The sequence below is a fragment of the Cyprinus carpio genome, chromosome A5 (genome assembly GCF_018340385.1).
Source record: "Cyprinus carpio isolate SPL01 chromosome A5, ASM1834038v1, whole genome shotgun sequence".
Taxonomy (NCBI): Eukaryota; Metazoa; Chordata; class Actinopteri; order Cypriniformes; family Cyprinidae; genus Cyprinus; species Cyprinus carpio.
This window is the reverse complement of record NC_056576.1, coordinates 7,577,303-7,599,344: the sequence shown is the minus strand read 5'-3', so window position 1 is coordinate 7,599,344 and position 22,042 is coordinate 7,577,303. Positions and strand designations below refer to the sequence as shown.

The window sequence follows — 22,042 nt, the reverse complement described above, 5'->3', positions numbered from 1 at the left end:
TATCATGTAAACACTGCAATTTATGAATATGTAATCATGCATCATATTATGGTTTCCCTAAAACAGTACCATGATACAGTGATTATATCAGAAAGTAATACCATGGTAATGAAATTCACATACTATGGTATTTACATGCATTTCCAATGATGAAATGGTTCCATAGGTATCTAAAAAACGATGGTAGTACCATGGTGTTATACTCACTGTACCGTGGTACTGAGGAAGGGGTCGTTTACAACATTACAGTTTTATCCTACCAGAACCCAGTACTTCTCTCAGTACTCCACAGATGAAGATATAACAGACTTCTGCTGTTTTATCATCAGGACTGATAGAAATACCGTCCATGTGAATGAACCGTTTACATCTATAACGTTACATGCTGCTGACTTCACTTATAAACACTCACAATCATTGTACATGACTTACAGTTACCCTTAACAATTACACAGGTATATTATATAATGATGCGAGTTCCAGAAATCTGGAGTAAGAAAGACTGGAGTAATGATGCTGAAAATTCAGCTTTGCATCTCAGAAATAAATTTAATTTTTTCACATCTCTGAAATTAGTTAAATTTTAATTGTAATTTAGAATATTTTTTTTTGTGTTTTTTGATATATTTTTTACTGTATTTTTGATTGAAGAAACTTATTTCAAAAATATGAAAAACTTTAAAACATTTAGATTGTAGTGTATTATATGCATCTACAATTATTTTTACTCCCCTTTTCAATTCCATCTTTAAAAAATAAAGTGACTACATAATAAAGGCAATAACATTCCATATGAATAAACAATCAAAAGCAAGTCATACGAATGAGTCCTGTTCTGATGAGATTTATTTAAAAGAAATTAACAGACTCAAAAAAAAAAGAAAAGAAAGTTCCATTAAAATACAACTCAAATAGCATCATTAAACACAGTCAGTTTTACATGTTTTCTTTATACTACCTGTACATTAGACTTCACAATTGCAACTATTTTCAAATAACTTAAGTAACTTGTTTTTTAAAAGTGCAAATTCATAATTCATACATGGGAATTCAAAGACGTGGGTACATGGGAAAGTTCACATTTCCATTGTGCAACAAGAGAGTGAGAAACAATGAGTGAGTGAGTGAGCGAGTGAGTGTAGAAACGCAGTGTCTGACTATGATTTCTGCTCTGCTCCTGTGGAGGACTGAGGCGTGCTGTCCGGCTTCAATATCTGATAAGTGATGAGATACTCTGGGAAGGCCTGGAAAACAACAACAACACCACCATTAACACACCACAGTCACACTAATACATCACAGCCTGCAGTCTCTTTCATAAGGGTGCTGTGCTTTGCACACAAACAAAACTTAAACTGAATTGAGCTGAATAACAACACTTCTGTCTTTTGTAGAGCTTCTTTATAGCTGAATCAAATTTGTTCATAACTGCCAAATTTTATAACATCAGCACTGTTATTGAACTGAACTGAAACAACATTGAACTGACATGAGTTGAATAATGAGACCGTTATCTTAGTAGAGCTTCTTACATCTGTATTTAACTAGTTTCATAATTCATGAACTTTACATAGTTAATGAAACCGAATCTGAATCAACACTGAACTGACTTGAGCTTAGGTCCTTAGAATCCAGTAAAAAATAATAATAATAATAATTTACTGTATAACGTAGACTGTCACTGAATTGTCATAAGTGTTAAATTTAAGTAAAATTTGGATGAGAATTTTTCAGAATCCCCCCCGAAAATAAAACATTTAAAAAAAAATAATGATTCCATAAAGCCCTAAGAATTTTCTTTTTTGTTAAGTTTTTTTTTAATTAGTTGTTAAATTGTATAAGCCTTTTGATTTCAATTAATTAGACATGCTTTTTGATTAATTTAACCACTACAACGGAATCCATAAAAAATTATAAAATATGTAATCTGGGAAAAATAAAACAGAATTTGGGAAAAAATAATATCACAGGGCCCTAAAAATTATTATTATTATTTTTTTTTACATTTTAAGTAAACTGTAGTTAAATGCATGTATTTCAAATTAATTAGACATGATTTTTTATTACTCGCATTTAATTTAACCGTTTAAATTGAAACTTATAAAAATGAAAACTGAAAATAACACCACTGCTATTTTAGAGCTATTTAGAGAAGTTTGCAACACTAATTCTGTTATTTTCCTGTTTATTACTGTGAAGCTGCTTTGAAACAATCTGTACTGTATAAAGTGCTGACCTGACTAGCTGTGGCAGTGATGCGTTACAACGCATGCATTTTAAGAAGCAACTTTTCCTTTACAGCTGTACCTGTTCTCCACGGTAGATCACGTACTCAGCGTAGGCCAGGCCATTGACACTAGGACGGCCGATCACAGAATGATGTCCAGGGGGAGCGTGGGCCATCTTCATGGCACTGAACTGCAGGAAGGACTTTCCCAATGTCACACGGCAGAACAACATTTGCCTTTGGGGAATCAACACAGAGGAGAATATGAAAAAACCATCAAGTATAATAACGTATAATGCACTGTTTGTGTTGCATTTCTTGTAGTATCAGGTGTGTTCATGTACCTGTGGCACACGTAACAGGACCGGTCTTTGTGAGTGGGGCAGCCAGTGCCGCCTCCGATGCCATAGACGTACTGGTTACTCTTAGAGGAGTTCTCTGCAAAATATATGCCAGCTCCAAACATGCCACCGATATACGCATGACGCTCATCAAATCCTTTATGGATGATGGCATTTATGAACGGAGATCCTGAAAATAACAATCGCAAAAAAGGTTCAGGATTATGATAATGAAAACAAATACATTTAACAAAAACTACAGTATGAACAAAAAAAGTAATGCAGAGCTAAATATAGTAGCAATAGCACATTTGATTGACAAAAAGGTACAACAATGTGTAATGTTGTTGTGCATTTCAAATAAAACGTTGAATTTAAACTTGCAGATTAATTTATGTAGGAAGATGCTATAGTTTGTTATGGAAGCCCGTTTCCGCCACTGAAAAAAAAACTTTTATCTCACAATTCTGACTTTTTGTCTCAGAATTGTGAGTTCATATCTTGCAATTCTGAATTTATAACATGCAATTGCAAGTTATAAACTCAGAATTGTGACTTTAGCAGAGAATAAAGTCAGAGATATAAAGTTGTAATTCAGAATTTTTTTTTCCGCAATTGCGAGTTCATATCTCGCAATTCTGACTTTATAACTTGGAATTTTGACTTTTTTTCTCACAATTGCAAGTTTATATCTTGCAATTCTGAATTTCTTTTTTCTCACTATTGCGAGTTCATATCTTGCAATTGACTTTATAACTCGCAATTCTGACTTTATAACTCGCTATTTCGAGTTTATGTCATGCAGTTCTGACTTTATTACTCGCAAATTGCGAGTTTAGATATGAACTCGCAATTCTGAGATGACGTTGCAATTACCTTGTTTTATTTTTTATTTAATGGCGGAAACGGGCTTCCATAGTTTGTGGTTTGAAAACTAAAACTAACAACTTACTAATATTAAATAATTAAAAAAGGATTCCTGTATCTTGTTTGTTCACCAAGACTGCATTTTTTTAATCAGAAATACAATAAACACAGAAATATTGTGAAAAAATTATTCGAATTTAAAATAACAATTGTATATGTGTGTGTATATAAATGTAAATTATTCCTGTGATTACAGCTGAATTTTCAGCATCAATACTCCAGTCTTCAGTGTCACATGATCCTTCAGAAATCATTCTAATATACTGATTTGGTGTTTAAGCAACATTTATTATTATCAGTGTTGAAAACAGTTTTGTAGAAACCATGATACATTTTTTTTTCAGAATTCTTTGATGAATATGAAGTTCAAAAGAATGGCATTTATTTGAAATAGAAATGCTCTGTAACTTTATAAATGTCTTTACTGCTATTTTTGACCAATTTAATGCATCCTTCTCAAATAAAAGTATGAATTTTACCTTTAATCTGTCTAGCATTTTTAAGAGAAGCGTTAGCATTAGTGCCATTTCAGCACTTACCATGAAACAGCATTCGTTCATTGTGGTGGTTGTGATTCTCATCTCCGATCTCTTTCTGCCTGTGTGTGTATCGCTCTCTCAGTTTCTTATTCACCACCTTCTGGATCTGCATGACGATTTCAGTTAGATTTTGTTTAGATTAGAACACACATACAAATACGATGCTATCACATCTATCAAAACTACATATTATCATACAGTATGTTTTAAGTAAAGCTTTTCTGGACATCAATACCTATTTTAGAAGAGTTAAATATCATTAATGTTGAATGCATTTGGTGTGTTTTACCTTGAGAATATTGTATCGATTGAAAACGCCACCCGCGTTTCCTCCATCCCTGTGCTCTCGAATTGTGCTTTGCATCTGAGACCAAAAAATAAACAGTCATCACACACACAGCCGAAGCAGATGGGTGTATGAAACAGCATAGAGCTCCAAGTGTTCATGTTTGTACCTCTTCCTCAACAGATTGAAACTCTTTATCATCCACGGCCAGGTCGATCAAAACTGTGCCCTGATTGGTGCAGTGATTCCACAGGTATGGGTTGGCACCTGTGCGTTACAGAGAACAGGATTCAGATGTATTGAAAATATACAGGAGCAGCATTTAGGAGCAGTTTTATGAGAGAAACATTCACCCTGCTGTCCTCCCAGCAGCCTCTCGATGCCTTTGATGAGTTTGTGACGGTGTCCATAAGCATTGATGCCGATCTCCTTGAGTTCCTCGTGACCCATATCAGCCAACACATCCAGAGTGATCTAATGGACACGGCATTAAACACGTGAGGGAATGTGCCAGAAGAAATTCAGAAGTTCAAAGATGTCTCCGATTTTCTCACCTGTTCTCTCTCGAAGATGTCCCTCAAATGTTCAAGCCCCAGACTCTTCAGGAATTGTGAAATGTTCATATCCAGGACAGCTACAAAGCAAAAAAAAAAAATTTTTTTTTAATTAAGAATAACAAAAATATGCTGGACAAGGGGACAACTGAAAAGAACATCACATTGAAGAGTTGGAAAAAAAAAAATGTATTCAGTGTAGTCTGATTCCCAAACAAATTATTCTTATCAGGGGGCTCTTTTTAGTGAGTCATATTCATATAGCACGATCAGTGTAGTCTGATTCACGAGTGGATGACACTAATGAGGCAGTTCTTCAATCAGTGTAGTCTAATTCCAGAAAAAATGATTGTTCTTTTAGTGAATCGATCATCGTAGCCTGATTCCAGAAGAAATGACTCCTATGAGGTCATTCTTTTTACTTAATTCAAAGCCACACAGTTCAATCAGTGTAGTCTGATTCCCGAATGATTGAGTCTTATGAAGCAGCTCTACTTAAGAGTGAGTCATTTACTTGGGAATCAGACTACACTGATCACACTGTATGATTTTGATTCCTTAAGTAGAGCTGCTTCATAAGACTCAATCATTCGGGAATCAGACTACACTGATTGAACTGTGTGGCTTTGAATCAAGTAAAATTCTGGCTGTTCTTCAATGAATCGATCAATGTAGTCTGACTCCTGAACAAGTCACTCATAATGAATCAAAATCATTCACCGCAATCAGTATAGTCTGATCACTAAACAAATGACTCTTATGAGAATGCTGTGTGATTCAAGGCCATACACCACAATCAGTGTAGTCTAATTCATAAACAAATGATTCTTATGAGCCGTTTTTTTAGGAGAATCAAAGCCACACTGCGTGATCAATGTAGCCTGATTCCTAAACAAATAACTCTGAGACGGTTCTTTTGTTTCTCACCATCTCCTTCCTTGCGCTCAGTTCCGGCAGCCCCATCAGCGGGTCCTGTCGCCCCTCCACTGGCCCCATCGCAGAGGGGCCCTGCCAGGTTATCGATGCTGGAGGCAGCGGAGAGGCAGGAGGGTGTGGAGGCGGGTGATATGAGAGCGGAGCTGAGCACGGTGGCCTGGGGTTTGAAACAGCTGGGCAGGGCATCAGGGGGCATCGCGTCCATCAGCAGCGCACGGATGTCATCAGCCTGTTAAACACAAATATCAGACGAATGACAATAAACTTCAAACTACAAATCAACACAGAACCAATTTAACCAAAAGTATTAAGTTTCCACAATTCCAAATCTCAATGGATATAATTAAATCACAATATTTTTAAATTTCTTCAGAAACATGTCATATGCAGAAGTTAAAAGTACTGTCAAATAATTCATTTTCAGACTTCTGCATTTTCATTGCAATGCTATAAATTTTATCTTCTGAGATCAATCTCTGATCTTAGCCTACTGTATCAGAATTTCTAAGGCCTCTTAATTATCAACATGAAAAACCTGTTCTATATAATCTTACAGTTTATACTATTTAAGCAAGTCAAAAGCCCTTTAGTATAACTGTAAAAACAACCATGTTTAGGTTGTGATTCATGTCTTTTGCTGTGAAATGTTAATTTTTATAAAGTAATTTAATATGAAAATTTTATAAAGTTGATTATCCGTACATCATTTTTTTTTTTTAAATCATCAGACTTTTGAGGAACATTTATTTATCCATCTCCCAATTATCATTGCATTCCATTACGTCCCGCAATAAAAACTACAGAGCTTTAATCACACTTTATTTTAATAAGACATATTATTGGGAGATATAGAGTTATGACTGACATTTATATGCATTTTATGTAAGTAGCATGTCATACTGTTTAAAAAAAAAAATCTCATTGATTTACATCACAAGCTATCAGAAATGTAATCTTACTTTCTGGCCATACATATTTTTGCTCATTTTGAGCCTCTGAATAAAACTAAGGGTGATTTTTCCTCCTCAATTTTCTCACTATATCATGCTATATATGCCATAAAAGCCTGATGTATCAAATGCTCAACAAAAAACATACACAAAGTTTAATTTTTGACTATTGTTTCAAGTCAGAGTTCAATTTAAGTCTACTTCTATCTTTTCTTAACTACAGTATTATCAGCTGCTGTGGTGTTGTTTACCATGGCCAGGTCCAGAGCCGTCTGTCCCTCCTGGTTCTTCATGGTGGGGTCAGCGCCGTGAGCCAGCAGCAGTGCACACAGCTGTGTGCGGCCCTTCTGCGCAGCTTCATGCAGCGGTGTGAACGCCCACTTATCTGTCGCATTCACGCATGTGTTAAACTTGATCAGGAGGGCGGCGATATCCACATGCTGGACAGAACGAGAGAAGGCAATTACAGAAGCATTAATGACAAAATATGAAGCAGCACTGTTTTCAACACTGATAATGAACAGCAATGTTCCCTGGAATCCCTCTTGATTTGTAATTTCCTATTTTACAAAACCCATCCTTCACAGATAAAGTCATTTATCCAGACTAAGACCTTTAACCTTGCAGCATTCCCTGTCCTCTCACCCCATATGAAGCAGCGTTATGCAGAGGGATCAGTCCTCCTTTATCTTGAGCATTCACATCTGCTCCGTGCTCCAGGAGATACTCGGCCACCTCCAGGTTATTGTAACCAGCTGATCAAAAACAAATCAATTCATCATTAAACCACCAGACAGATGTGATGAATGTGGTTTGAATGATGAATGTGAGAATATGGCTTATGGTACGTTACCTGCAAGGTGTAGTGGTGTGGAGTTCCTGCCCTGTGTGTCTCTGCAGTTGATATTCTCAGGGCTGCAGAGTTTCTGCACGCGGGCCAAACAGCCCTTCTTGGCGGCATCCAGCAGGGCGGCGTCTCCACGCAGAAGGTCCTGGATGTCTGTGTCTCCGTCCTTCACCATGTCCAGAGCAGTGTTGCCATCACGGTTCTTCTTAGACGGGTCTGCGCCGTGCTAAAGAGAGAGTAGAGATGTCATCACAAAAGGGCTGTGATACACTCTTAATAATAATCATCATTAATCCTACATTAATTACATTTAAGACTGCAAAAATTAGATGCAGGAATACATTGTTTTGGGCTAAACGTTGATGCTAAAGTCACAATTTCACCTTTAACATGAACTTACAGAGACAGAAAAAAATTGCTTGTAAAGTAGCACATAAAATGATGCAGGATTAACTGGATTTAATTTAATTTATTGTTAAATAATCTTTAAAATAAATAATTGACATTTAAATAATTTAATCTTATTATTTGGGTTATTTTTAGGTCATGGTTTGTTTTTTTGTTTTTTTTGGGGATATTAATATGAATAATAATAATAATACATTTAAAATGTATAATATTTATAGATATTTTACAATTTATATAAAAATATTATAATATTTCAAGAATTTATATTTTCCAAAATTTTTCACTTTAGGATTTTGGCCCAATGTTTCTAGAATTTAGAATTAAAAAAAAAAAAAAAAAAAAAAAAAAACTATATATTAAACAATACATTTAAATCTCAATAATTAAACCTCTCAGATAGAATTATTATTTAGAACTATTTTTAGGTCACTGTTTTATTCGAACATCAATAATAATAATAATAATAATAATAATAATAATAATAATAATAATAAATAATAAAAATAATTATAGTTAAATTATATAATATTTACAAATATGTAATTTATTTAAATTGTATAATATTTATAGATATTTAAATATTCATATAAAATATTATAATATTTAAAGAATTTATAAATTCCAAAATTTTTCACTTCAGGATTTTGCCCCAATGTATCTAGAATTTCAGAAAAGAACTTAAATTTTTTGGGGAAAAAAATCTATATAGTAAACAAATTTAAATCTCAATCTCAATAATTAAATCTATCAGTTAGAATTATTATTTAGAATTATCTTTAGGACAATGTTTTATTCGAACATCAATAATAATAATAATAACAAAAATAATTATAGTTAATTATATAATATTTACAAATATGTAATTTATAATATATTAAAATAGTATAATATTTATAGAATTTTTATGAATTTCAAAAAGTTTAACTTTATACTTTCGAATTTCAGCCCAATGTATCTAAAATTCAAAATTTTGGTGCAGTAATAAACGATCAGTGCATAATTATAACACTAAACATCATTAATATTATATTAAATTCCCACACAATCATGATATTCAGTATTATCCCATGTGCATGATTTCTCCGTCTGAAGAATCAAACCTTGAGCAGTAGTTTGCAGATCTCATATTTGCCCTTGGCTGCAGCCTCATGTAGTGGTGTGAACTTCCAAAGGTCCGCCACGTTCACAGACGCTCCATGTCTCACCAGCAACTCTGCCACCTCGTAGTGACCGTACGAACACGCGTTGTGCAAAGGAACCAGACCACTGATAAAGAGAAAGAAAGAGAACAAGTGCAAGTCAGATAATTCTGACACAGGGCACTGGAAGTCACCCTAATTGAGATGATGACCGCACCCTTTATCTTTAGCGTGCACGTCGGCCCCATGATGCAACAGGTATTCCACGACGGCCACACGGTTGTACCCTGCTGCAAAATGCAGCGGGGTGGAGTGACGGCCCTCCAGATCACGACAGTTCACGTTCTGAGGGGAGCACAGTTGCTACGGAAGATGCACAAACAAATATTTATTGATTTTCTGATTGATTTTAAATTTTAAATATTTAGAACAGATTAAGTCCCTTTTAATGTATCTTATCATCATTAAATGTCCTGTTTTGTCACACTGCAAAAGTGAAACAGATTTAGACCACGTTGACTTTAAACTTGCTAAACTCTGAAACTGTTCTGTACCTTGACTGTGTCAAGGTCTCCGGCTTTAGCAGCCTCGAGAAAGCGGTAATCCACGTCTGAATTACGAGGAGGAATGTTCTCTGGAAAAATAAATTCAGGACATTGTGTTATTAGGATAAATGGACAGTTAATTCAATAATCATACTGCAATATGTAAGATGTAAAACTGCAATAGTACCATTGAGTATTTGCTGTACGGCTTCATTGCCCATCTGTGACGCAGTGAAGCCCTGCAGTGAAATGATTGATGGGTCAGCACCGTAACTTAGCAACAGTCTGCAAGTCTGGATGTGACCGGCGAGGGCCGCCCTGTGCAGGGCTGTCTGTCCCAGTGTGTCCACAGCATTCACCTAAACACACACGCAAAGGTTTATTACAAAGAGAACTCTGAGTTTAGTAAGAAGATCAAGAATAACCCTGGAGCACAAAAGCAGTCTTAAGTCGCTGGGGTATATTTGTAGCAATAGCCAAATATACACTGTATGGGTCAAAATTATTGATTTTTCTTTTATGCCAAAAATAATTAGGATATTAAGTAAAGATCATGTTACATGAAGATATTTTGTAAATTTCCTACTGTAAATATATCAAAACTTCATTTTTGATTAGTAATATGCATTGCTAAGAACTTCATTTGGACAACTTTAAAGATGATTTTCTCAATATTTTGATTTTTTTCACCCTCAGATTCCAGATTTCCAAATAGTTGTATCTTGGCCAAATAATGTCCTATCATAACAAACCATACATCAATGGAAAGCTTATTTATTGTATAAATCTCAATTTCAAAAAATTGACCCTTATGACTGGTTTTGTGGTCCAGGGTCACATATAGTATTTAACATGGTAACATAGTACAGCACAGTACATAATTTGAATTTAACATTGTTTAATCATCTACAAACTGATTTATTAAAAAAGAAGCCCTGGAGTCTGGCATAATATTCGATGTAGGGTCCAAGAGATAATATAACAGGATTTAAATATAGTCCAAGATGAAAGTAGTTGACACATAGCACATTAGCTCACTATCTCATAATGAAACGCTGGTACCTTTGCTCCGTGTTTCTGAAGGACTTCAAGCACGTCATTATGACCTCGTTCAGACGCTACGTGGAACGGAGTCATAAAACTAGAAAGAGAAGGAACATGTGAGAATGTCTTACTTGCCATTTATTTGTAATAATTTGAGAAATTTACAAGCAATTTCTGAGTGAAAATGTTCTCAAATAAATTGTACACCATTTTTTTCATATCTAAAGTTGAACACTCACTCTTTGTTTTTCTCGTGAATGTTGGCACCTTTCCGCAGCAGCAGCTCTGTGACCTGTTTGCGTTTGGGATGAGGAGAGGCTACGGCGCAGTGCTGCGAACATAATAAAGAGATTTTAATAAACACATCATTAAAACCCTCAGGATTCAGAGGAGACCGTGTGCTGTGCTCACCAGAGCCGAGTCGTGTGAGTGAGGGTGTTTGAAGCTGATGATCTCTTGAGCGGTTTTCTTGACCTTTGCCATGTCCGCCTCACGGGACGCCTGCAAAAGCGTGTGCCCTTTGAACTCATCTGGAAAAAGGTCAAATGATTACTATCTGCATCTTAAAAAAAATGCAAAAAAGGCCAAAGACTACCTAATGTGATAATATAAAAATATCAATAAAAACTTTCAATCACATAGTTGTTGTTTTTTTTACAAAATAATAATGAAGATTTTTTTGTAACATATATGAGCTTTAATGTACTTACCAAAAGCATAGTGCACTTACAAAAGCAGTCAAATGTCAAAAGTTTTGGTTTTAATGACAAAAAAAGTATTCAAAATGTATCATTTTACTTTGCAAAAAATACATTTTAGTTCAAAAACTTTACAAAGTAAGCTTTGCATTTGCATTTTCTCACTGGCCATAATTCTAACCTAGAAATCAGGATTAAGCATAAAATAATGTCATGCATGTGAATATCAGCTGAGAACTGAACAAACCATTTTAAACTGGCTCAGATGAAATTAGGAATAATTTCTTTGTGGCAGTTTTTCTGCTGATTTAGGGATAATAACATTATTATTTGATCTAACAAATGGTTGTTAAAAGCAAAAAATGCAATGAAATGCATCATATTTTAGAGATGCACAAATACATTTTTTTTTTAGAACCGATCAGATACCAAAAATTAGATACCAGCGTTTCTTTTCCATATCAATGTCATCGCTGTTTTGTGTGTTAAACAAAATCTACTTAATATAGACAACTTCATTGTACAGAAAAATAACAAATGAAAAAATATATAATCATAATCTATGACAAAAATTATATTATAAACAATGTTAGTGGATAATTCAGCAGTAAAAGTTACTCTAGAAAAATGATGAGTGCACAATAATTTTACAAAATCTAAACATGAAAACATTATTTAGTGGGGAACAAATAAAACCAAATAAGTGTAGGACTAAATCTGGTAAAATATTACACATTTGTATTGTTGTAAAATACATTAATAAAAAACAAGTAAATATATATATACACTAAATTAAAAGCAACACGGAGTGACAGCACACAGTGCTCCGCATAGAAAAGTTCAAAGCACAAAGTGAAGAGATATTGATGCGTAGTGTATTATATCTGTGTGATAGAGCCTTTTCTTTTAACAGTTTTAAATTTCAGTTCCTGTGCGTGTGAAGAACAATTCAAAGTGCTCTCTACTCCATTGTTGTGATCTAACAGACACCCAGCAGAAAGTAACATGATTTAGAAACAGCACTAAACTCCAGCAAGATAATGTCCTTACATGAAAAACAATTGATCTTTATCTACAGATAAAGTATAAAAATAGGAACACTGAATCATCTTGGAGAGAGTTTCATCGTCTTGACTGTCGTAACCGAACGTGACCCGCAGTTTGAATGCTGCTGAACGCAGCGGAGAGAAGAGTTTACGTCAACTTCAATATTCATCTGTACCTCACATTAAACTATGGTACGGCTTCAGAACACTTGGAATATAGTGCACAAACACTTTATGGTGCTTTATAATGTTTTTGTGACTTTCGTGGGGCTTAATGATAACATGGAATAATATACGCAGCATATTGGAATTTGGATCGGTCTCGTCTGACCGACACCCGATCCGGCAGAAGTACTGGATGTCATTCAGCAAATACAATGCAGGGCAGTGATACTGAAAAGAAAGCAGTATGAATGTCACTTACAGGTGAGTCTCTCTTTAAGTTCAGGTGTGGGCGCCACATCCACCGCACTCTTGCCGTGGCAGTTGAGCAGTGTGGGATCAGCGCCGTGACTCAGCAGCAGTGAACACACCTCCACTCGATTCTTACTGGCCGCCTCGTGCAGCGGCGTGAACTGCCACAGGTCCATGGCGTTAACACACGCCCCGTGCTGTGAGCAAGACATACAGAAACACATCAATCATGTGTTTTAATGCATAATGAAAAACTAATAATCAAACTAATAAATCAGCTGTGTTTATATCTGTGCATAGGGAGCAAATATTTACCTTCAACAGGAGCTCTGTGACCTCGTAGTGACCATAAGAGCAGGCATTATGCAAAGGAACTAGACCACTGATAGAGAGAGAGTGACAGAGCAAAACAACATATTCAAGACCATGATTAAAGCATTTAAAGTTAACATGAATTCAAAAACCGCCATGTTTGCTTTCCAAATATACATTTCTGGTCTTATTTAGACATGCACATTATTTAAATTAAACAAATTATACATGTAATAAAATACAATATATACACTATCGATCAAAAGTTCGGGTTTGGGAAGATTTTTAAATGTTTTTGAAAGAAGTCTCACCAGGATTTGATCAAAAATATAGTAAAATATTGTGAAATATTGTGAAAACAGTTGTGCCGCTTAATATATTTATGGAAACTTTTGTTTTTCAGGATTCTTTGATGAATGGAAAGTTCAAAAGAACAGAATTTATTTGAAATGGAAATCTTTTGTGACTATTAGTTTTGATCAGTTTAATCCTTGATTAATACAAAAGTATTCATTTCTTTCAAAAAATGGGTAACTGTCTATCATTTGTTTTACATAGAATATCATTTTGTCTTTTTTTTTTTTAATATGTCATTATTGAAGCAAAAATACATTACCGGACTACATGTTAAAGAGAGAAATCAGGTGTTGCTCACCCTTTATCTTTGGCATGGACGTCAGCACCGTACTGCAGCAGCAGCTGCACTATACGCACACGATTATACCCAGCGGCCAGGTGAAGAGGAGTGGACTGCAAAAGAACCAGAGAAATATTAGTAACCCGTCTGAATACAATCAAGCTAAGTGATCATCAATATTACAAGTGCTCGTAACCCAACCTCAAAGATATTTATGTAAACTAAACCTGTTTATAACCCATCCCATCATTAGTTTAATCCCTAAAATAGCCAACTTTTTATGCAGTGAGCTGTTCTATGTAATGTAATTCAGTTTTGAAATTAGGTTCTTCTTATTTTTGTGATACAAATGGAGATGTGGTACCCCAAAATCTGCTTCTGCAGTCAACAATGAATTTGTAAATATATGGATTTAATTAAATATCTGAAAGAACAAGTAAAGGCCTACTCACACCAACAACAAAAAGAAATGGAAAAAGAAAACACAGATTAAAGGGCGTATTTGACTTTTTCCACATGTACAGTTAATATATAGGATGTTTTGTTGTATTCAAATTATTATACAGTTAAATGAGACTTTCAGCCTACTTATTTGGAGGTGTTGTATATAGTCACAGAAAAATTATATTCAGTGTGTCATTATACTTTACACTCTAAAAGATGCTGGGTTAAATACAACCCAGCGCTGGGTAAAATATGGACAAACCCAGCGATTGGGTTGGGTTTCAACCAACAGTTGGGTTAAATGTTTGACCCAAAATTCTGGGCAATTACCAGCTGCTGGGTCAAAACAACCCAGTCGCTGGGTTTGTCCATATTTTACCCAGCAATGGGTCGTGTTTTACCCAGCATTTTTTAGAGTGTAGTTTTAATTTTTAAATTTTTTAAGATTGACACCACCACTCAGTTTTAACAGTTGTTTTATAACTTCCCAACATTTGTTTGTCACATCCCTTTAAAAGTGAAAAAGTCAGTGTTTCTACCCATAATCCTTTAGAAAGAACCACCAATCAGAGAAAATCAATGGTACCAAGGAAACAGAAATAGACGGAAAAGAGCTCAGCACCAGCCACAAACTCCCATAAAGCATTGCAAATGACAAATAAGTCACTCAATAAAAACATCTATTGGTTTTATACTTATAATCGATGACTCTAAGCCAGGGATCCTCAAATCTGGCCCACGAGATCCACTTTCCTGAAGAGTTTAACTGTAACCCTAATCAAACACACCTGAGCATCCTAATCAATGTCTTCAGGATCATTAGAAAATCACAGGTGGGTGAGTTTGATCAGGGTTGGAGCTAAACACTGCAGTGCATTGGCCCTCCAGGGTAAGATTTGAGGAACCCTGCTCTAAGCCAACAGTTTAATACATTACCATTGTTTTTTAATGAAATTACATCAGTTGCATTGCTTCAAGAACACAGACCAGCAAATTTGTAATGCTCCTGTCAGAGCTGGTTAGATTGGTTCATGGCTTAAAACTCTTTATTGAAACATTAACTGAAATTCCTTTGGGGAATATGATCATTAATGACTTTCTCTAAACACTAAAAACGTGATCGGTCACTGATGTGAACTATTGCCTCTTGGTGCAAGTAGGCCTTTATATCTGCGATCTCTCTGAACAACTGATGAATCTGGCTTGAGCTCGATCACTTAAATAGAGAAGATCATAACCACTACTAACTTAAAATAGCCTAAGTACAAAAAATTTAGAAATTCGTTCCCAGTTCATGCAGTGAATAATGAAGAAATAATGGTGACATGCCTATATGACAGCCTGAACACAACCACAGCAAAACAATCAGCATGACAACCGATCTCAAAGCAGCCATTAAAGTAATGAAGATCTGCCTCAAATGTATGATGCTTTCATTCTCTGAGAAAATTATATTATTTAATGCAGGATGGACAAGCAACATAAATGTTCATATCATTATTATGAGGTCTGAAATAGTACAGCACAAGCAACGGGCAACAGTGCAACGTTTCTAGCATACACACAATGGCTCTAAACAGGACAGGATGTCAAAGAGAAATCAGGAGTTAAACACCACGTTCGTGGAGAGCATGCGTGGGTGAAACATGGACAAAGGCAGAACAAATCAAACGATTAACAGATTCATGCGTGTCTCAGAACATGTTCCGTGATTAGCATGGATGCAAACGGGAGCAGTTAATACACAGAGGGTTTAGGGGTGGAAACATGGACGATTTTTGCAAAGGCAGACGGTGCATTTGAGATTTAGTATCACGGAACCGGCTTTTGACAAAATGGCATGCGATTTGATGAGACACGCATGACAAATGCATGCGATTAATCGTGCAGCCCTAAAAAAAAGTTAAATGAAGACTTTAAAGAAAGAAGTAAATTATTGGTTTATTGATGGATTGTGACCAGCAGAAAATAAGGCAGGTTTCTGTGCGTTTTAAGTGTGAACCAGCATATGGATGGATTTTTTAAAAATTAAATTAAATTAAAAAAACAAGTCGAGAGGAAAAATAAAGAATAAAATCACAGAAGACCAAGTAAAACTAATTTCTGTTTCACAAAAATAAACTTACCAGCATTTTTTGAGATGTTGACTGAATGTCGCCAGAACAAAAAACAAAACAAAACAAAAAATTAGCTATAAACTAACATATTATCCATCAAAGCTGACTGTGGTGCTTAAAACTTAATAATTCAACATCTACAGCATACTATCTTAAAATACTAAAAACATCTTTAGATAATTATTTCTGTGAAAGACTGTATATTGTTTTTAGGAATCAGTTCACACAAAGATAAATGCTACAGCCGCATTTGTGCTGCTTAATATTTTTGTAGATACATTGCGTTTTCATTCACTTTGATGAATAGAAAGTTAGAAAGAACTTGAAATAGTAACATTATAACTGTCTTTACTGTCACTTTTGATCAATTTAATGCGTACTCGTTGAATAAAACTGTTAATTACTTTAAAATCCCAAACTTTTGAATAGTACATATACACACAATTTAATGATAGAAAATGACACACAAAAACATTCAATTATTTCATACAGTATTTCCTTAATATTCTATACAAATCAAATGAAAGCATAAACTTACGTTATTATCATTTTGGTGCATCCTTAGGCCTATAAACATTTTCTATGCTCATGTACTGTGCTCCAAACCAATACAAAATATCAGCAGATCAGGGATTATCTCTAGGTTTACAATGTCTTCATTATGACATGACTGCCAATATTCACGTCTATGTAGAGTACATTCAAGCATGCATTATGCTCAGTGGTCAACTATTTACATTTACACATTTAGCGGATGCTTTTATCCAAAATGACTTACACAACAAAGCAATTCATCAAAGAACAAAGCATTCTGTCAAACTATAAAGTCCTATATTTGATGTTAACGCGCTACTCTCAAAATATCAGTCGAAATTACACCACTATACAAAACACAGGCATCAAGATCAGTATCGGAGAGTACAAAAAAAAAGAAAGCAGCAGCAATACTCAGCCTCTAAAAAACACTAAAAGTACATTATATCACTACACTCCAGAATAAGATACAGTATGTAACTCAACATCCACTAAAGGAGACTAACAGAGCAACAAACCCACAGTAAACTCATTCCTAAAAGCCCTTCTGATATAAAGACACAGAGGTCTGGAGGGAGGGAGTGACCTGAAATGATCAGGGATGACAGAGGATTTGAGGGGAAATCAAGGTCCTGTTATTATGTTTTGATTAGAGGAAGAGATGGATCACAAAAAGCTTTGGCCTAAAACGTCATGAAGGTCAGAACTGGATTCAATAGACATCAAAGATCAACTGAAATCCCTTCTAAAAACGAGTGACATTTAAAAGCAGCCCAGACTGAACAAAGGGGCAGTGTAACCTCGAAACAAACATTATAAAATGACATCAACCATAAATCCAAACTTAAACTCATCATGGGTAAAACTAGGTCAGCGTGGTTTACTCTAAACATAGTATTACGGAAAGAAAAAACTCAAACAAGGGGATCTGGGATTGTCTTGACCTACATCTATGCCATTTATACAACCAATGAAATACATGAAATCACATCCTGTGTTCGAGTTTAAATAGAGCTCGAGTTTAGAAACAACAGATATATTTTCTAAAACAGTCACACTTGGCGTTCACATCTTATCAGATATATCAAATGTTAATTCTGATCTGTGTTACCTTGCGCCCATCGCTGGCATGACAGTTGACGTTAAGTGGGGTCAAAAGTGCCATCAACTTTTCCTCATTTCCGCTCCTAACAAGGTTTTCCAAACACAGGGAGACAAACAATGTTAGGAACAGCAACTTCGTGAAAAGACATTTCTGGATCAGTGACAGGCAAAAAACATTCCAATGTACTTAAAGAAATAGCAATAGCTTTTAAAATATAAGAAACTTACCATGTAAACTTAATGTAAGCTTCGATATAATACCTACCTTTTGACTTTATTGAACCTTTATTTATTATTTATTATTATTATTATTATAGGATGGTGCAGCAGTGTATTGGACTACACTGTGACTCATTTCAGAGCTCAATTTTATTCAGAGGTGCATACTTCATCACTTCATGACAATATAGCAAATAGCTTAAGCTACATAAAATGTTGTCACACTGTATCTCCCAATAATATGTCTTTGTAAGATGATATTTATATGTTTAGTTTTTATTGTGGGGAAAAAACGTGTAATGCAATGCAATACAACTAAGTTTGAGAAATAAATACCTCAAATGTCTGATGATCATAATTGATACTCACATTTTAACATGATTTTTCCAAAACTGATGTATGGATAATCAAGTAAAGTTGGTTCAGTCCAGTAAGTGTTCATCTTAAAATATTACTAACAGAATAAACATTTACTTTATAAAATACTAAACATTTATGTACCAAGCGGCAAACATGTCTCATTCTGATATTCTTGGATTTCTTGGCGTTTTCTAAACATTAATATACAACTGTTCCAGGTTGTGTGTAGCACCTACAGCTCTGCACATTCTTCCTCTCAAAGGTCTCCAGCATAAGAAACAAGAGGCTGATGGATTCAAACAACCATCCATAACCCTCCTCAAAACCACTTCAGTAATACATTGATATTAAATTATTATACTGCACCAAAAAAACTCACCTGGCTGCCTCCAACAGTTCATCCTTCTTATATTCACCTGATAAATAAATTCAGACAGCAGGTGTCAGACAGACTTGATTTGCAAGATTCAATAATGTGGGTATGTGGATGTTTTTAGCGTTACAATGGTCAAACTGCAATATTAGCATACTTCATGCAGTACATACCTTACACAAGATGCAACGTTTCAAACAGAAGGCTGTTACATTAACCTCACTATATTTAATTTAGTGAGTGGCATTGAGCTGGCATTTTAATCCAACTTTGTGTGCATATGTTTAAACATGTATCTGTTCAATCAATTAATATACTGTGGAAACGTGGCTGTAAATGGCCTTCGGTTCATTTTTCAGACTGGAGAGCAGTGCATTGTGGTAAACAGCACTCACACAGCATGCTCTTGCTATATTGGCATACTGCATACTACAAAAACATACTCGGTGTGCATTTGCATGTCTGTTCATCAGACTGTTTGTGTTGTTAATAACTGTAAAGCAGATGTGTGTATGTGTATGTCTCACCGGTGAGGACGGTCTTAGCAGAAGGATCTGCAAGGTCCAGAGCTGATTTGCCATCAGTGTTTCTGATATTCGGATCAGCGCCGTGCTGGAGCAACACTGTAAGAAACAGAACCAAGCAACACAGTCGATGAGTATAATTATCAACACCGTTTTTCCACCTAAAGGGTTCATACTAGCTCTGCAGTTTTAGTCAGCCATCAAAACACTTATATGCACAGCAGAAAAGATGGATAACTGTTTATATAGTTTATTTTTCCAATGTTAACAGATACGCTTAATTTTAAATGTTGAAGTTAACTAAGATGAACAAATGCTGTAGAACTATTGTTCATTATTCATTCATGTTTACTAGTGTGGTTAACTAATGCTATCATATACCTATAGTAACCTATAACCTAACTATATTATAAAGTGTTAATTTTTTTTAAATCCTGATGTTTCCGGCATCAGCATATTATCAAATTAATCAGTCCAATGCCAGAAAAAAATGACAATATTGACTAATATTGATATTTTCACCAATATATTGCACATCCCTAACAGTCACTCACCAAATATTCTGTAAAATTTTTAGACATTTAGACAAAAGACATTTTTAAAAACATATTTAAACCGGTTTGAAATTCTTTCTTCATTAAACACGAAATGAGATGTTTATCCGAATGTTAATGATAGTCACAAAAAAGCATCATTCTACATCAGCTGTCATTAGTTACCTCATTAAAAAAAAATGGTCCTGTAGTGTGAATAATCCACCCATACAGTCTCTCAATTAATATGAGATCCTGAAATCTGCATGCTTATGATTACTAATGCTGAAAACCTCTTGTTATGTGAAGGTGTCGCACCATCGGACTGAACATGGGTAATGTTTATGTGGAACGACATCGGTTTAATTAATAGCAGGGGCTAAAACATATCAACTTACATTTTTAAGCTTAAAAAAATCTTATTTACTTGTTTTTTGGGCTCCTGGTTAATATAAAAATACAAATACATATTTAAAAAGAAAATCTGATAAAATCGGTTTCCAATATCAGACTAATCAGTACAATGCCACAAAATAATAATAATAATAATAATAATAATAATAATATTGACCAATAATGATATCATCAATATATTGCACATCATTAACGGTCCACACTTCGCCAAATAACTCTGAAGAAATAGTTTTAAGCAAAGTAACACTCCGTACTCGGACAAACCTATTCATCATGTTAATAATGCAAACATCACACACACAGAGTGCTGTCTCAGCCGCACTCTATAATACTGCAGGACAACAACATTACTATCACAACGCCGCAATACTGCAGCATGCTGGACCACCACATCAGCTCTCCAGACAACTGCTGCAACTCGGGACTCATTAGACCCTGATTCATTGCCTTTCTGCAAGGGATGAACGATATATCAGAGACCATCAGAATTGGTCTTTATTAGAGCTGTTTTAATCAGAATTAGAATACAATTGGAAACAGATGAAATGATCAGATTTCTCAATTTAATCCATACCAATGCACACGTCTATTTTGCCCTTGATGGCGGCCTCGTGCAGAGGTGTGTAGTTCCAGTTGTCTCGTGCGTTGGGGTCCGCGCCGCTACACAGCAGCAGACTGACCACCTCCGCGTGCCCGAACGAGCAGGCGTTATGGAGCGGGATCAGACCGCCGTCGTCACGGGAATGGACGTTTGCTCCGGTCTGCAGGAGATGCTCCACCACGTCCTTTCTGCCAAAGCCTGCCAAATATTACACAAGACAAACGGGTTGAAATGCAATGAATCTAATATGATGAAATTAATTAAAAACCTTGTAATGAGTCTAGGTTAAAAATTATATATTTGTGTGTGTGTGTGTTTATGCAGCAACCATCTCAGCTCTTTTCTGTCCCAAAAAAACTACAATTTTTTTAGACATTTCAAACCGGTTGACTTTCTTTCTTCATTAAACATAAAACAAGATATGTTACTACTTACAAAACGCATCATTCTGAGTGACCTACTGCTTTAGCTGATTTATTAAATCAACTTTAATACCTAGCCGCCATTATGCAGATCATTTGAAAGGCCCTGCAATGTGACAGATACATTTTGAGTGCAAATAATTCCATATAGTCTCCCGATTATTATGAGATCGTGAAAACTGCATGCTTATGCTTACTACTGAAAATCTCTCCTTATGTAGAGACCCCACACTGTAGGACTCAACACTGATGGCTAATGTTTATTTGGAATGATGTCCATGTGATTAAAAACAGGAGACAGAATGTAATATCTTACCTTTTTAAGCATATAAACATCTTTACTTAATTTTCTTTGGAGTTCCGGGTTAGCAAATTTTCAGGCACATCCGATTAGAAATGGATTTGGTCAGTTCATATGACTCACGAAATGCACAGACTTAGATTTTTAAGGTTTTAAAAACACACCTTGATTAGATAATGCCTAAATATTTAATTTGTTTTCCTGTCCGCAATGTTCCTTTTTAATTTTAAAGATAATTTTCAATTT

General features: G+C 35.1%; 1 protein-coding gene across 2 annotated transcripts in view; it reads right to left on the bottom strand.

Annotated features, from left to right (window-relative positions):
- Positions 1-828: 828 nt before the first annotated feature.
- LOC109088450 (poly [ADP-ribose] polymerase tankyrase-1-like) overlaps positions 829-22,042 on the bottom strand; it is a 22,082-nt gene continuing 868 nt past the window's right edge. The window contains exons 2-28 of one of the 2 annotated variants that reach the window (XM_042752516.1): positions 21,047-21,271; positions 19,529-19,624; positions 19,008-19,044; positions 18,057-18,132; positions 16,421-16,441; positions 13,869-13,963; positions 13,217-13,283; positions 12,912-13,098; positions 11,155-11,273; positions 10,983-11,074; positions 10,762-10,840; positions 9,887-10,058; positions 9,709-9,788; positions 9,372-9,517; positions 9,116-9,281; positions 7,614-7,833; positions 7,406-7,515; positions 7,012-7,200; positions 5,802-6,039; positions 4,875-4,954; positions 4,674-4,794; positions 4,490-4,587; positions 4,324-4,398; positions 4,035-4,140; positions 2,572-2,758; positions 2,308-2,464; positions 829-1,244 (exon numbers count right to left, since the gene is read on the bottom strand). In XM_042752516.1, coding sequence (XP_042608450.1) covers positions 1,158-1,244; positions 2,308-2,464; positions 2,572-2,758; positions 4,035-4,140; positions 4,324-4,398; positions 4,490-4,587; positions 4,674-4,794; positions 4,875-4,954; positions 5,802-6,039; positions 7,012-7,200; positions 7,406-7,515; positions 7,614-7,833; positions 9,116-9,281; positions 9,372-9,517; positions 9,709-9,788; positions 9,887-10,058; positions 10,762-10,840; positions 10,983-11,074; positions 11,155-11,273; positions 12,912-13,098; positions 13,217-13,283; positions 13,869-13,963; positions 16,421-16,441; positions 18,057-18,132; positions 19,008-19,044; positions 19,529-19,624; positions 21,047-21,271 — 3,326 coding nt within the window. In that variant the 3' untranslated portion in view covers positions 829-1,157. The remainder of the gene's footprint in view (positions 1,245-2,307; positions 2,465-2,571; positions 2,759-4,034; positions 4,141-4,323; positions 4,399-4,489; positions 4,588-4,673; positions 4,795-4,874; positions 4,955-5,801; positions 6,040-7,011; positions 7,201-7,405; positions 7,516-7,613; positions 7,834-9,115; positions 9,282-9,371; positions 9,518-9,708; positions 9,789-9,886; positions 10,059-10,761; positions 10,841-10,982; positions 11,075-11,154; positions 11,274-12,911; positions 13,099-13,216; positions 13,284-13,868; positions 13,964-16,420; positions 16,442-18,056; positions 18,133-19,007; positions 19,045-19,528; positions 19,625-21,046; positions 21,272-22,042) is intronic. The other variant, XM_042752525.1, reaches the window with a different exon arrangement.